Below are 15,185 nucleotides of genomic sequence, written 5' to 3' on the forward strand. Positions count from 1 at the left end.
TTAAAGCCCAAAAACTCGACCAACTTATCGGTCCTCAAATTACTACATACATACATACGTTTATTGCAACTCCCAAGCTGGGGTTTTCAGTTGCAAAGCCTAAATTAAAATTATTGTAATATTATAGTAACATTGTCTTGGCCTAAAAACATATATAAGTGAAAACTAAGGCTAGTACAATATAAATACAAAAGGCCAGTGCACGTTAAAAACACAATAGTGAACTAAAACTAAAATTAGACAAGAAGAGAAGATTGAAATGATTCATCTGTGCGTAACATTTCCACTAAGGAGCGCATTCAGTAGGCGGAGCCTAAAGGCGTTTACATTCTCAGCTGCTTTTAAGTCATTTGGGAGGTTATTCCACAATTTGCATCCGCGATACGTGAATGCACGTTGCCCAGAGGACAGGCGGCATCGTGGGATGTGGAGCAGATTACATGATCTTGTTACCCTACTATGAATACGAGATCGTGGGACAAACATGTTAGCCAGATATTCAGGAACTAAATTATTTACACATTTAAATACCATTACAGCATCGTTAAAATAAAGTCTCTCCTTAACAGTGAGCCAATTAAGAGATTTTATGCCTTGGGAGATGTGGTCAAATTTCTTAAAACCTAATACAATACGGGTAGCAAAGTTCTGCACTAGCTGAAGCTTCTTTATATTTCTTTGAGATGTGTCGGCCCATACAGTTGAACAGTAATACAATATACTAAAAACAAAAGCATTCATCAAAAGTAAAAGGGTTTTCCTGATCAAGAGGTGTTTAATCCTGCTAATCTGTACTAGTTTGAAAATACAGTTAGAAGTAGTTTTAGCAACATGATCGTTTTATGTTAAGGACTGGTCGATGTAGACTCCAAGGTCCTTTGCCACAGGGACAGGTGTTATTTCCTTTCCCACGAGTGAAATTGACGTTGGAGGCAATTTCCGTAGTAGTTTGAGGAACCCCAACTAGTAAGATTTTAGTTTTAGCTGGGTTTATTAAAAGGGAATTCTGACAGCACCATCGGCAAATTTCTCTCAAATCTTCGTTCAGATAACCAAATACGCGAGCGATGTCAGTTGAGCGTAAGGATAGGTATAGTTTACAGTCATCGATGTAGCACACAGACTTGTAGCACGACAACGGACACTTCACTCTTATCAATGGCCATGAGAAAATCATCTGTTACGTGTGTAAAGCCTCGAAACTGTATTTACCATACCAGAAAATTTTACCACTTTCCGATTCAGAAAAATTAGTTCTCAGTAAGGGCTTAAATTTTGTTCCCATTTCCAAAAAAACCGACGAATTTTTAGTTAAGCAAGACGTTGAAAAATTCCTTCGCCGCGTTCAACTGAAAGCCTTTTTTTGCGAGAAAGAGGGTGATTCTAACACCTCTAACTGAGATACTTTCAAAACACTTAAAAATGTTGCCACGATATCAACAAACTTAAATTCAATCGTAACACCAAATTTTACCAACCTTTCTTCGGAAGAGTGGTCGGCACTGAAAAGTCTAAAAAACGCAAAGACATGGTTATTAAAGCGGCCGACACCAATTTCATTCAAAAAGGAAAAAACCATTGGCAACTTTTTTGTTAGAAGTTCATTTCAAACCACTGACTAACCTGGAACTTTCAAATGCGCTCGCTCACGATGCAAAACTTGTTCTTTCATTCATAACGGGGAGAAAATGTCGGGACCCAAGAGATCCATTAAGATCACAGATCACTTTACGTGCGCTTCCACTTATATCATTTACTGCATAACTTGCACTTATTGCATAAAGTTATACATTGGTGAAACAGGAAGTCGACTAGGTGACCGATTCCGAGAACACCTTCGCGACGTAGAAAGAAATGATAAGGACGCACCCAAACCAGCCGCGAAACACTTAAAATCTCCCTAATCATTCTAAGCAGCATATGGCAGTTTGTGGCCTTTCCTTACATCTAGGCAGTTCGGGAAGCCGCGAAACTCTAGAACCAAGATTTACCTTTCAAATTGGCTCTCTTGATCCCCTTGGTAGTAACGAGCGCTTTTCATTCACCTAATTTATTTTTGTTTTCTCGTCACCATATCCCCACCAATAGCGTAGCTCCATTTTGCGACTATAAACCCATACTCAACCCACAATTCCTCCAATCGCTCTGACGATGGGCTAACTCTCGAAATGTCAGCCTTTAAACCCTTTACGGTGGCCAATTTACGTTATCAACCCAGTTGACAATACTAAATTATCTGCTATACTCTCCCTCCAACGCAGCACCACAATTTCTTTAGAAACTTACCTTCTTTATTAATTTGCTTTTCTTAGAGTCGAGTCCAATTTCATCAGGGAAGTGGTTACTTTGTGCAATTTTACCATACGAACTAGTAATACGCAACTTAGAGGAAAGCTGCAAAGTTTTGTGAGAAACACGACGAAATATAAATAATATTTCATGTAAACGATTGTCTCCTTTGACGCCAGGACGTAAAAACTAAGTTATAAAGAAGTTTCAAGAAACTTCATGACCGCCCAACATAGTCGGGTCTCCAAATTAGCGTCTCGGGTTGCAAATGTAGTTGCCAAATCTTTTGCAAGTCGTCATGGTGACAAATTGGTTGCAACTTAGAGCGTTGTTATTCATGAAGTCAGCACTCCAGGCTTCGACCGTTTGGAGCGCAGTGGTGACTGAATAAACATTTGGCGTAAATCTCTAAGTCGGCAACCTCTGTTCGGCAGTCACTAAGCAAGTTGTTACGTTTTTATAAGAGAGTTTGTATGGTTTGAAGTGGGAGCGGATAATGTACTTTCGTGACAAAAGTCCTCGTCTTGCGTCGCTTTCTTCTTAACCCTTTACACCCTAACATCAAAATGCATATTCTCCATACTATTCCCAATACATTTCCTAAGATCCTAACAAGGAAAAGCTGTCTAACAACCAAGAGCTTCTTTTGTTGGTGATCATTTCCTTTATTCTCATGACGTTAATGTTGGATTCAGGGGTGATATTGTAAGGAGAAACTAGATGCTAGTCACTCTAAGGGGTTAATGGGTTGATTCCTCTTTCTCCTTACTTGCCTGAGTATACTATGAACCTCGAGATTTTACGTGAATCATCATAAGCGAATGTCAACCATATAGCTGCTTACCTCAAAGAAAAGTGGCGCGCTCAGCGGTCAACCATCAATAGAGCTGCTCGACATTAACCGTCAAACGGTTTAAAGGTCTTTCAAATCTCCTTATTCGAACCCTTTGCGAAGAGTTCCAGATCTCGAAGATCTTTCGACTAGTGAGCCAGTCTCTAGGTTTCAAATAAATCGTGTTATTTTCGATGATTTTCGCCTACACGGACAGTTTTAAAGTACAGTGGAAACCCGCATATAACAACCTCGAATTTAATTTTGTTTTGATCGTTAACACGATCTCGTGCCCGATGAAATATTGCATGACAACCGGTAAAAATCACATGGACAGTCTCTGATCTGCGAGAGAGCTGGTCTCAAATTAGCTAAGGAAGTGTTATGATGTATATGAAGGAATTTTTTTTTAAACTTTTGTGTAATCTGAATTGAGGAAAAATGAATGAACCTTTTCACTGTGCTGCTTTTGGTTTTTGTTTCTTCTTTCAGTTAACACCTCAAGAGCGGAAGGAAGAGTGGCTGTCCAGAGTGATCAAGAGCATGTGAATAATTTTCGTACTGCCCTCAATTCAAAGTGGCAATCTGGGCAGGTATTATTTCTTAGGAAAGTAGTACAAAACATACAAGAACCATCAATAAGAAAATTTAATTAAATACCAGAACATTTTTTCCTACGTTTATCTTAAAGCTATTTTATCATCAATTTTTTATGTTCCATTGGTTTCCGAACACCTTGAGATAAATTCATCACTACTGAGCCTTCAAAATCATCAACTTGGATTAGGTTTACAAAATGAGTGCTTTTTCTCTTCCTTTCCTTTTCTCCAACTGCGTCTCATTTTTTCATTGGTCAATGTAATGAATGACACTAACCTGCTACATCCTACTTCCAACAAATTTTCATGAATTCTCGTTTAGTCAAAATAGATTACCTCCCAGATGATCTTTGTATTTTTTGTAGAGATAGTCCCGAAACGGTTCATCACCTTTTTCATGATTGTTCTTATACTAATCAGTTTTGGAAAGCTTTTAAAATAATTTGGTTTGGGTTTTCTGGTAAAAATGTCGAACTTACCTTGCAAGATATTTTAGTAGGTAAAATTAAGTTTCAAATTGCAAGTTAATTATTGCCAAATAAGACATCTGGACCAGCCGTAACGAAGTGTCAAGCGGAATATTGATTTATTTAAGGGATTGGTCAATCTGAAGTAAAATACTGAACGATATTATGCAATTAAATACACTGCAGAAGAGAAAATTCAGGCCTGAGGTAAAGTTTTCATTGATAATGGACTTCCATCTATCAGAATGACTAATTATACGACTTACGTACGTAATAGTAGGAAAAAGTTTAAGTGTATGTTTGTACTTACTTAATGAAATGAAAATGTGAGAAAAGAGTGGAAAATTTCGAAAATTTTATCTCGCCCTAAACATACCTCACGTGAAAGAAAGGCGCACACTGGACAACTACAAAGAAGATTCCAAAATTTTCCTCTTGATTTAATATATATAGATATATATATATATCTGAAGGTTGAACTAATCAGTAAGACAACTTTTCTGTGACTTTGAGTTTCACGCTTACGCGATCATTAAAATTAAAATCTGTATGATGATCGCGTAAGCGTGAAATTGAGTGTCACAGAAAGTTGTCTTATTGATTAGTTCAACCTAGTATATCGAGTGGTATGTATCCGCACCAATCAGATCACATCATTGGGGTAAGCTCGCACCATTAGGTGGATTGTCCTCATGTCAATCATATCATGAATAAGGGTACCGCAAAATGCTGCTTCCATGGAGTCAATCCAACATTGGTATGCACCAAGAATGACATTTTAAAATAAAGAATAGTGTGCTCATTTACCCAGTAATGGTTCATGTCTTTCGTGTGTCCTTCCACAGCAAAATATGTGGAAGAACATTTTCGACGCATCTAACTGTAATCCAATAATAATAACTTTGTCTCTGACGAAGGAACGGCCGTAAGCATAGTCTTAGCTTGCGTATTGGCACTGCTGGACGGGCGTCTGTCCGCCCGCGGGAAGATTTGAGAAAAGTTAGGGAGAGGTTTTCCGGGGGTCTGGCACTAAATATCAGGGCTGAACTCCCTGCAGACCACTTTCCAGCCCGTGTGGCTTTTACTTCCTCGTGGAGGAAGACACGCCCGTAACCAAATGCGAATGATTAGGGCCCAGCTCGCGTAATCTCCTTCGTAGTCGTTGTTCGATCACCTCACGCAACGGGGAGAGAGAACGCTTTGCAGAAAAAGACCAATCAACGGCCGCGAAGGAAACCACAGTTAGTTTGGCACCAATGCAGTTTATTTTTCCTATGAGTATTCAGACACCGGTGACAATAGACCACAAAATATGTCTAATGTTATTTCAATTAAATTGGAAGTGGTTTCTCTTTTACTCTCCATTGAACGACATTTACGTTGGAATATTTTGAAGTTACTGCTCTGTTTCCTTTTGAAATATACAGATACAGATGATTAAGATGCATCTCCGCCATGTTAGAGACGAGCGAGAAAAAATAGCTGGTGACCCCTTCTCTTGACGAATCCCGGTAATTTCTTATCCCTGTAGACCCTTGTAATACTGGCAGAGTTTGTGTGTGAGATTACGATTCGCCCTTTAGTCTGACGATAGCTTATTTGTTGAAATCGTCTCCAAAGATCGGGTGAACGTGTTGTTTTTAAGTAAAAGAATTCTAATACGTTATGCAAATTCGCGAGAGACTGTAGAGAGTTTGCCCAACTTTTGATTATCTCTGTTTAGTTGCTTTCCAACTTTTAAAACCATTAAATCGAGCTCGATAACCAAGGAATGGAGCTTAATACTCTTGAGTTGGGTACCCAAAACTGATCTTGATCCGTTACCACAACAATTGGTGGCACTCGCATTGACTTTTCAGCTGTTTTCGCCTTTGCCCGGGAGTTAGAGTTGGCCAAGTGCAGACCATTAAGATACTCCAAAGAAATAGCACTCATCAAGCGAAGGATAGCAGTGGCGAAAAGTAAACGAGCGGTACACGGAGGTGAAAAGATGTGTGTCTAAGGATGTTTGGATGTATGTATTGTCCGCCGCTATCGGCAGCATAATATCATTTCTAGTGTTAAAATTTTGGAATTCGCCTTAGACTGAAGCGACGAGGAAGCCCAAGGTACCAATGGAACATGACGAAAGACAGATGGAAGACGATGTCCACTTTACGTCCAGGTGTGTGGAAGGGCTTCGTAGAGACGAAAAGAAAGAAAGAAAATTGGTAAATTTTGAATTCTAGTTTGTGACTAAGCTACCATGGTGCACACTGTCCTGAACCTCCTGATCACAATCATATAGGAGTTTCGTCGACCAGTTAGTAATTTCGCTGGCCAAACTTTTGCGGCGCGGGGACGTGTAGAGCTGAGTGTAATTCCTTAAGATAAGAATATTGCTTCAAGGTCCCAGAAGCAAAGCTGTTCGTCTCTTAGCATGCTCCACGATTTCCAAGTGAGATTTTTCTGAAAAACAACAAAAAGGTCACGATGATTTATTGTTATCACAATAGAAGGTCAATAGACCATCAGATGCCAGTCTGCTTGAGTGAAAAAAAAAAATTTATATAAATCTATCTTTTGCGAGCTATCATTTACACCAAGGTCACATCAAAAAGTCAGTATATTTTTCTCTGTATGCATGCTACACAATCACGAGAGGACAACCATTCCTTCTCTTAACCAATAGGAAAAGTCCTTTAGAGGTCGTTAATGTACCTGAGCAAGTTCGGTCACTGAAAATGTAATTTGTGTTAATCGGTATTGACATAAATTAACATTTTGCCGACACGGAACAGAGAACTGGGTGCGAGCGTAGTACGCGGAGGCTCATGGGTAGTATGTTTGTAAGAAGAGATCGTTGAGAAACTTGTGGCATTCTACGGTCAGCCTTGCCACTAGCACTTTCCCATAAGGTTTATTTCTTGTCTTCATCACTTTTCCTTGCCTAGTTATGGACGAAGCAGGCGTCAGATGTCAGAGATTAAAAGGTTGAAACGCGATTCCGTTCCTCACTTCAACAAAAAGAGCAACGAGGAGCAGTACAAAGCTAACAAAGCTGTTAAAGATGCTGTTGAAGACGCCCAGATTGCCCTCGAAAGGAACGACGTCGAGAAGATCAAACAATCCTTGGATAAAGGTATGGAGCTGCTTCAAGAGCGTCAAAAATTAATTTTACTGGCTGATAAATCACAGTACGGGTGGAAGACGGTCCTCGAATACAAGCACCATGATCTCGCAGACGACGAAGAAGATGAGAAAAAGATATACAGGGCCGAATCCAGAGCAGCTAGGTCCACGAAGCGTTTCACATCTCGCTCGACCCGGCAATGAAGTAATGTTACATCGACTTCAACAACTCCGCAGTTTTCCGCCTCACAGCTACCCGATTTGTTTTCGCGTGTAAACCCGCAGCTTTCGTCCCAGAGTTCGTCTTCTGGTTTGTGCTTTGCTTGTGGCAAACCCGGGCATTGGAGGGTTTTCTGCCCTAATTTGCGGTTTGATGTTCTTTCTAATACCGGTCAGAATCCCAAATGACTCACTTCGGACGTCGATTTGGAACAAGGCCTTGTTCTTGAGGATAGCGATGAATTAATTTCTCTTCGTGTCAATGGAAATTCTTTCGAGGTTAAATCCGGCGATGATTTCTCGTCCGTTAAAGGACGGCTACGTGGAGTCCTCGCATTCTGGAACGACATTCACGCCCCTCAATTTATCCTGGTTGTTATTGATTATGGCTATAAATTACCGCTTCTCCAAATTCCTCCGCCCTTCACAGCTAAAAATAACAGTTCGGCTTTGGAGCAGGCACCTTTTGTCGAAAGTGCCATTAACGATCTCTTTATCAACGGTTGCGTCACTGAAGTGTTTGAAGCTCCTGTTATCATCAATCCTTTGTCCGTATCTGTTCAAAAATCAGGCGAAAAGCGTCTAATTTTAGACCTTCGCCACGTTAATCAGTTCCTTTACAAATGCCGATTCAGGTGTGAGGATTTGTCTATTGAAACCAAATGCGTTTGGGAGCCCACTCAGGTTATTACTTGGCTCGGAGCCGTTCTCAATACTTCCACTTCTGAAGTTTCTGCCACTGCTCACGTGGTTTACGGATAATCAGAACGTTGTCCGGATCGTTAATTCAAGGTCTAAGACTCCAGCATTACAAGAGCTTGCAATGGATATCCGTCGTAGTTGTTTGCTTAGTGCTATTAACATCGATATGCAATGCATCCCAAGAGACCTAAATAGTGCGGCGGCCGATATAAGCAATTTCATTGATTATGACGACTACACGATCAACGATACGGTCTTCAGTGTTCTTGACGACTTATGGGGTCCACATACCTGCGATAGGTTCGCTTGTTCCTACAATGCCAAAGTCCAATGCTTTAATTGAAGGTTTTACCAGCCTGGTTCGAGTGGCGTCAATGCGTTTTCTCAGGATTGGTCTCATCATAATAACTGGCTGCGTCCCCCTGTGTATTTAACGTGTAAAGTTATTAAGCATATGGAGCTGTGCTGTGCTCAAGGAACTCTGATCGTTCCCCTTTGGAAGTCAGCCCACTTCTGGCCCATCCTGTGTTCGGATGGTTTCCATTGGAGTACATTTATCCATGACTGGGTTATCCTGCCTAAGTCTCCTAAGTTGTTCATTAGAGGAAAAGCTAAGAACTCTATTTTTGGTAGCAAGCCATTGGCTTTCGTTTCGTTAGCTCTACGTCTTGTCTTTAGCATCATTCCCTGATTAGATTCCGAGTTATCTCGTCAAAGTTTTCTAGTTCCTTGTGCTTTATTCCATTCGGGTTAGAGTTCGCTGCTGTCTCCACTATGCACCGATAAGGCGTATTATATTTGCGCGAAGTACTTATTATTTGTTGATAATCATTTTCTAAGTTAAACGTGTTAGGCCTTAGAGAGGCATCCAGGAGAGGCCCTAGAGGGGCGATTTGTCATATGTATTTTCATTTTGTACCCTAGAGGGGTATTTTCTGTTGGCATTGTGCAAACGCCCTAGAGGGGTACGTCCACTAGAATAGCATGGTTTTTTCTCTTGTATCGTTTTACGCAGAAGTGTATTGCCTGATCGGCAAAGTGGTCTTCCTGAGTGATGACAGTGAGTTGAATGTAATTCAGCATTGTGTGCATTGCTGCCTGTCTCATTGATTTTTGTCCCTTTTTTCTTTTTTTTTTATCCTTAGATATCTTCACTTCCGTTTTCTGGTCTTCAGAGGCCCAGAATTCCCCGAGAGTGGATCAGCTAATAGAGAATCTCAATTCTACCGTGCTTGCTTCCAGAGCATCTGGGACATTCGCAAATTACTTGAGGGCGTTTAACAAGTGGAGACCCTTTGCTAGTGATGTCTTGGGTACCTCGGAGTTTCCAGTCAGTCCAATCGATTGTGCCCTCTACTTGCAACACTTCTTCGGGTCGTCCAAGTCCGTCGCTTCCATCAACTGCGCCTTTTACGCGTTCAAGTGGGTACATCTTCTTGCAGGCGTAGACTCTCCAACATTACACCCTACTGTTATTGCCGTAAAGGAAGGAGCTGTTCGCCTTGCCAGTCAGCCAATAGTCAATAGAAAGGAGCCCCTGGACGCCCACCACCTCAAGGTCCTTGCTGCAGAGACTAATCTAGAAGACCTTTTACAATTACGAAATTTAGTTATGTTCATTCTCGCATTTTCCGGTTTTCTTAGAAGTTCCGAGTTATGCGTTATGCGTAGCAGAGATGTTCAGTTTAACGAGGGTTACATTACAATCAGCATAGAGAAAAGCAAGACGGACCAACTGAGGGAGGGCAGGTCGGTCGTTATTGCTGAGTCCTCATCTATCACGTGTCCCTGTTCTTTACTTAAGCTGTATATGCATAAGGCCCAGATTCCTGAAAATTCAGACGAGTATCTTTTTAGGGCCATTTCAGCTTCGGGCAATCACAAGCGCCTTATCTCTGTAAACAAGCCGATTTGTTATTCTACCTAAAGGCAGTCCTTTTAAGAAGTCTTTCGCGAATATTGTACCATATATCTCTAAGTATAGCACTCATTCAGCTAGGTCAGGTGGAGCTACTTTAGCTGCCAGCTCTGGCATTTCGGAGAGGAATCTTCAGCGCCATGGTCGCTGGGCCTCGGTCACAGCAAAGAACATTTATGTTAAGGATTCTCTTTCCAGTAGGCTAGAAGTTTCCAAGGCTCTGTTTCTCTGAGCTCAAGCCCTACCTTTAGCTTTCTATCTTGGGCCTGGCTGACCAACGCGCCCATGCCTCAACCTTTGAGTGTGTTCGGTTGTGTAGTGAAGGCAAAATATGTAATTTGTGTTAATCGGTATTGACATAAATTAATATTTTGCCGACACGGAACAGAGAACTGGGTGCGAGCGTAGTACGCGGAGGCTCATGGGTAGTATGTTTGTAAGAAGAGATCGTTGAGAAACTTGTGGCATTCTACGGTCAGCCTTGCCACTAGCACTTTCCCATAAGGTTTATTTTTATTGTGTAATTAGCCTGATATGATTTGTTTTCTTCATTCTCTTCATTGTTTATAGATCAACCTTAAAACCCCAAAGGTGGCGCCACTGCATTTGGTCGGGGGTACACGGTCCCTATTTTCCTAACAAGAGGTTTTTGGGGTTTACGTGTCCGGCTTTGGCGCATGTAGGACGTTACTTGATGTATCTCTTATCCACTTTGTTGTAAATTCATTGTCACAATTAAAATCTATCTTGGGCCTGGCTGACCAACGCGCCCATGCCTCAACCTTTGAGTGTGTTCGGTTGTGTAGTGAAGGCAAAATTGATAATTGGAATGTCCCATTTAGTGTCATTGCTCAAATTCAGGCTACAATTTTCGACGTAACCCACAAATCCTCGGGGTAACTCTTTCCATTGCCTCTAGCATGTGGCAAAACACGCTCGCGCTGAAGCAAATCGCGCATCGTTCTTTAACCATGACTCGTCGAAGTGAGTCAAGCCGTGGTCATTAGGGCACGGTTGCTTTCTAGTCACTAGAGGCTAATAATTTGTTTCTCGTTTCAGAAGTTCACGTTTTATGAGACAGACTTGAATTCAGAATATTAAGTCGTTTTATTAGAAAACCTGAAGTAATTAAATCCTGTCGCTGTTTAATGTCTTCCCTTTGTGTTTGTAGACAAATGTAGCTCAAGATCGGGACGGAAAAAGAAGACTTTTTGTAGTCTTCAAGTTATAACTAAAGGTGTATTTTATCCACGCCTTGTTAAAACGTGAAGGAGCTTGTAAATTTTTAATGGATCAGTCGTTTCGCGCGGTGTGTAAACGGTTTCAATTATATTTAGTGTTCTCTTTTTATACCTGGTCACGACAAACATAACTGCAGCTTTTTTTTTCTGCTGGAGTAAATGGTTTTCTTTGAGTTTTTCTTCTTTTTTTGGGGGGGGGGGAGGGGGAGTTTTAGTCAAATGGATTAATATGGGAATGAAAAGCTAACAGTTGTTCAAAAAATCAAAGTAGAAAGAGGATTACTCTGACTCTCTGCGGTGAAAGAATTGTGACCCGAATGGCATTGTGTTTAAACGTTTAGGGGAATCCCCTAAAAGTGAGACGTGAACGGTGTCCTATTACACCGTTTGATTCTTTATCTCCCTCGGAAAGATAAATGTTTCACATTAATAGTGCTCATGATACAGAGGCTAGAAACTTTAGTTTAACCGGTGTATTAGCCTAAACAACATATATATGTCGTGTGATTTACTAGCAGACATATTTCAATATCTGAAAAACCTACGCAAGACTAAGATTGTCACGCACAGGGAAGAGCGCTGAACGAGAGTTAGTAGAGAGCAGCTGTGGGAATGGAATCTTTTCTCGTTCGGTTATCTCACGCGCCTCAGAAGTTATAAACCAAGAGCTTCTTAAAGAATTACAGAGGAAAAATTAATATCAGCCAAGACTTATTTGTTTTCGTCATGACTAACTTGCTTCATTGGCCACTTACTTTGCTTGAATGATTGTCTTTTGGTCCGTGATTTCTGTCGTTTGATTTGAAGTGCGGCTGCCCTTGAAAGAAATGCATCTCCGCCATGCTAGAGACGAGCGAGAAAAAAATGGCTAGTGACTCCTTTTCTTGACGAATCCCGGTGATTTCTCATCCTTATATACCCTTGTAATACCGGAAGTGTTGTATGTGTGAGATTACGGTTTGCCCTTTAGTATTATTTAGTTTGGTTTCGCGAGGAACCGTTGACTTAATACGTTATACGGAATAGTTTTGGAAACCAAATATGGTCGATTTACAACGCTAAATATTCCGAAATGTGAACATTTTACACTCCTTGTGTGTCCGTTGCGGTTTCTGGTGATTTCTGCCATGAGACGGCTGGGAAATGTACAAAGTTTTAAAACATACATGTTTCGCTTTTGAGCTTTTTGCCATAAACGCGACCCCGGCTGATACGTTTACATGCATGGCAAATTGTCACCCCGGCTGACAAGGTTACCCTACCTGGCAGACCGGGCAACCCGCCTCGGCGGGTCACCCCACCTATCATATAAACGTGATCAAAATAAAATAAGAAATTATATGGACAGACGGGTTACCTCACCTCCCTGGGGTCCCCCACTTCCATGTAAACAGGCCCTAAGATCGGATGAACGTGTTGTACTTAAGTAATAGATGGGGATAGGGACAATTCTAATACGTTATGCAAATTCGAATTAGACACAGTAGACAGTTTTGCACAACTTCCGATTTCCAACGTTAAAACTTTTTTTTATGATCATGAGATTTGATATCATCAATAAGCTAAGCTGCACGAAATCGCCCTTTCAAAACTGGAAGTCAATGCAACGGCTGATTGCAAGATCGAAACAAATGCGGCGTGCGTCATCACGCTTTTCGCAGACGCCAATCAAGTGGAATCAGCCAATCATAACGGAGTAGCTGTCGTCAGATGAAGAATAACATTGGCTGAAAATAATAATGTTTGGTTCTTTGGCGGTACTTAAACTCCGGTACTTGAAGGTGAAAAGATGTGTGTGTCTCAAAATATTTGGATGTATTTTTTATCCACTGCTATCGGCGGTTTAATATCATTTCTGGTGTTAAAAGTTTGGAATTCGCCCCAGAATGAAGCGACAAGGAGGCCCAAGATACCAGTGGAACATGACGAAAGACGGGAATAAGAGACGATGCCTTTTTTATATTCAGGTGAGTGAACTGCTGCTGCGGGGAAGTCTAGAGTTAGGTGTGATTCTTTAAGATGTGAATACTGCTTCAAAGCCCCGGAATAAAAACCATCCGTCTCCTAACATGTTCCACAGTTTCCTGATTATGAGATACCTTTTTGAAAATCTATTCATTAAATCAACAAAAAAATCGAAATTTTTGAAAACGAGTCACGCATGAGGTCCTGAGGGAAGAAGGTCAAACGATATCTTAGTTTAAAGTTGTGATCCAGCATTGATTTGTTATGCCATGTATTGAGTTGACTTTAGTTTGCACAAATATATCTCACTTCTTGTCCTTTACAATAAATACGCGAGAGTATAATTCCCGCTGTTATGTATTAAGCGCCCAACCACGCCTGGTAGAGCAAGCGAGAAATGCGGCTGAAGATGTAACGACTTGGCACCCAGCCACTAAAAAAGCTTTACGCAGCACTTTCAGTCGCAACCCCATCATGTGATATGACTGATAAAGGACTACGAATACGACTATACATTCCTTAGACGGAATAGTATTTAAGGAACTGAAACTTCTTTCGAAGCCTCGTTGCCTTTAAGGCTTTCCCCTCAAAAACATTAGGTTTAAAGTCCATAGCTTCACAAGAATCTAGTTTTTCGAATAAATTTTTATTGTTGCTGCTTTTTGAGGCCGTCATTCGGGAACATATTTATCGTTTAATAAATAGCATTTTTGTTACGTAGATGCCAAGGCTTTCTGTTAAGGGGATTAGATTTAATGACACGAATGAAGTAACGCCACATGATCCTCAAGTATTAATTGCTCACAAGCCCTATTTAACTGACAGGTCAATTTATTTATGTGATTTCCGTGACACAAGTTGGCAGGTTTCTCTTGTGTAATCCGTTAATCAACTAAGCAGAGGGAAGAGTGCTTGTTTGATGTTATGATTTTTTTTTCAGGGTACACAGTTAATTATGGAGCGAAGAGTAGAAGCTGTGTGCGATTAGTGTTTGAACTTCAATACAGCAAAGGCAAATGTAGAACAAAGAATTTGATTTTCCTGACTCGCATGAACAGATCATCGCAATTCTGTAGAGTTTATCCAGTACAAGTAAACTTAGTAATTAAAAAACATTGCATCGCCGAAAAGAACCGGAAGTGGAATCCCCTGACTGACGCTTTCTTATCCTCACTCAAACCTGTGTTTTGATCCGACGAACCACAAGATAAGACAGCCTCTGTGCCTTGAGGTCGGAACACGTAATACGATTTAACTCAACATAACAAGAGACTACAAACTTCTTCCACGAATGCAGCCAGAGTCATATTCACTGTGATCGAGTCACAGTGGCATATGGGATATAAAGACGTCATAACTAAAGGCTACAAACTTCTTGCTTTTAATATTAATTCTTGAAAATGACTTATTGTTAGTATTTTGGAGAACTGGATTCAAGCCCCTGTTTTCAAATTGTGCTGGAAGGCATTTAATGACACATAAAATTGGGTGGTCTGGCGTGACATTCGAAAGAGCACTTCTGTCATCATTACGCAAATAAACTCACGGGGAATCCCCAAACCTGTCGCCCGTAGTAGAAGAAACGGTTGTCACCCAAGTTCTGTTTCGTTAAGTGTAAATAATCAATTTACGAAAAAAGAGGCTGGAGTCCAAACTCTTAAAATATATTTATTAAACTTGTTAAATGAACCACAACATTTTGCTGAAATAAAAGCTCCGAAACTTCTTAAAATTCCAAACAAAGGGTAACGAGTTTACGCGAACGAAAGCTCAAAAACAACTGACTAAACCTCCGCGAAAACAAATTAAATGTACGCGGAAAATGTCCACGTCAGTTTTCCA

At 40.7% G+C, this 15,185-nt stretch overlaps 1 protein-coding gene and 1 long non-coding RNA gene across 12 annotated transcripts in view; one reads left to right on the forward strand and one right to left on the reverse strand.

Annotated features, from left to right (window-relative positions):
- Positions 1–7,563, forward strand: part of LOC113683640 (uncharacterized) — a 60,924-nt gene extending 53,361 nt beyond the window's left edge. For 6 of the 11 annotated variants that reach the window (XR_016180150.1, XR_016180146.1, XR_016180160.1 and 3 more), the window contains one exon: positions 3,614–4,532. Coding sequence is in view for 1 of the 11 variants with exons in the window: in XM_089183852.1 (XP_089039978.1) it covers positions 7,143–7,502 (360 nt within the window). In the remaining 10 variants the exon portion in view is untranslated. Of the gene's footprint in view, positions 1–3,613; positions 4,533–5,614; positions 5,699–6,271; positions 6,398–7,120 lie in introns of those variants that run through there. The other 5 variants (XR_016180148.1, XR_016180161.1, XR_016180165.1 and 2 more) reach the window with 3 other exon arrangements.
- On the reverse strand, positions 5,434–12,265 carry LOC149038462 (uncharacterized). The gene is made up of 2 exons (XR_016180169.1): positions 12,134–12,265; positions 5,434–6,635 (listed from the first exon to the last, which is right to left on the reverse strand). It is a non-coding gene; the product is annotated as an uncharacterized LOC149038462 (long non-coding RNA).
- Between the last annotated feature and the right edge of the window lie 2,920 nt (positions 12,266–15,185).

The sequence above is a fragment of the Pocillopora damicornis genome, chromosome 10 (assembly GCF_964200805.1).
Source record: "Pocillopora damicornis chromosome 10, jaPocDami1.2, whole genome shotgun sequence".
Lineage (NCBI taxonomy): Eukaryota > Metazoa > Cnidaria > Anthozoa > Scleractinia > Pocilloporidae > Pocillopora > Pocillopora damicornis.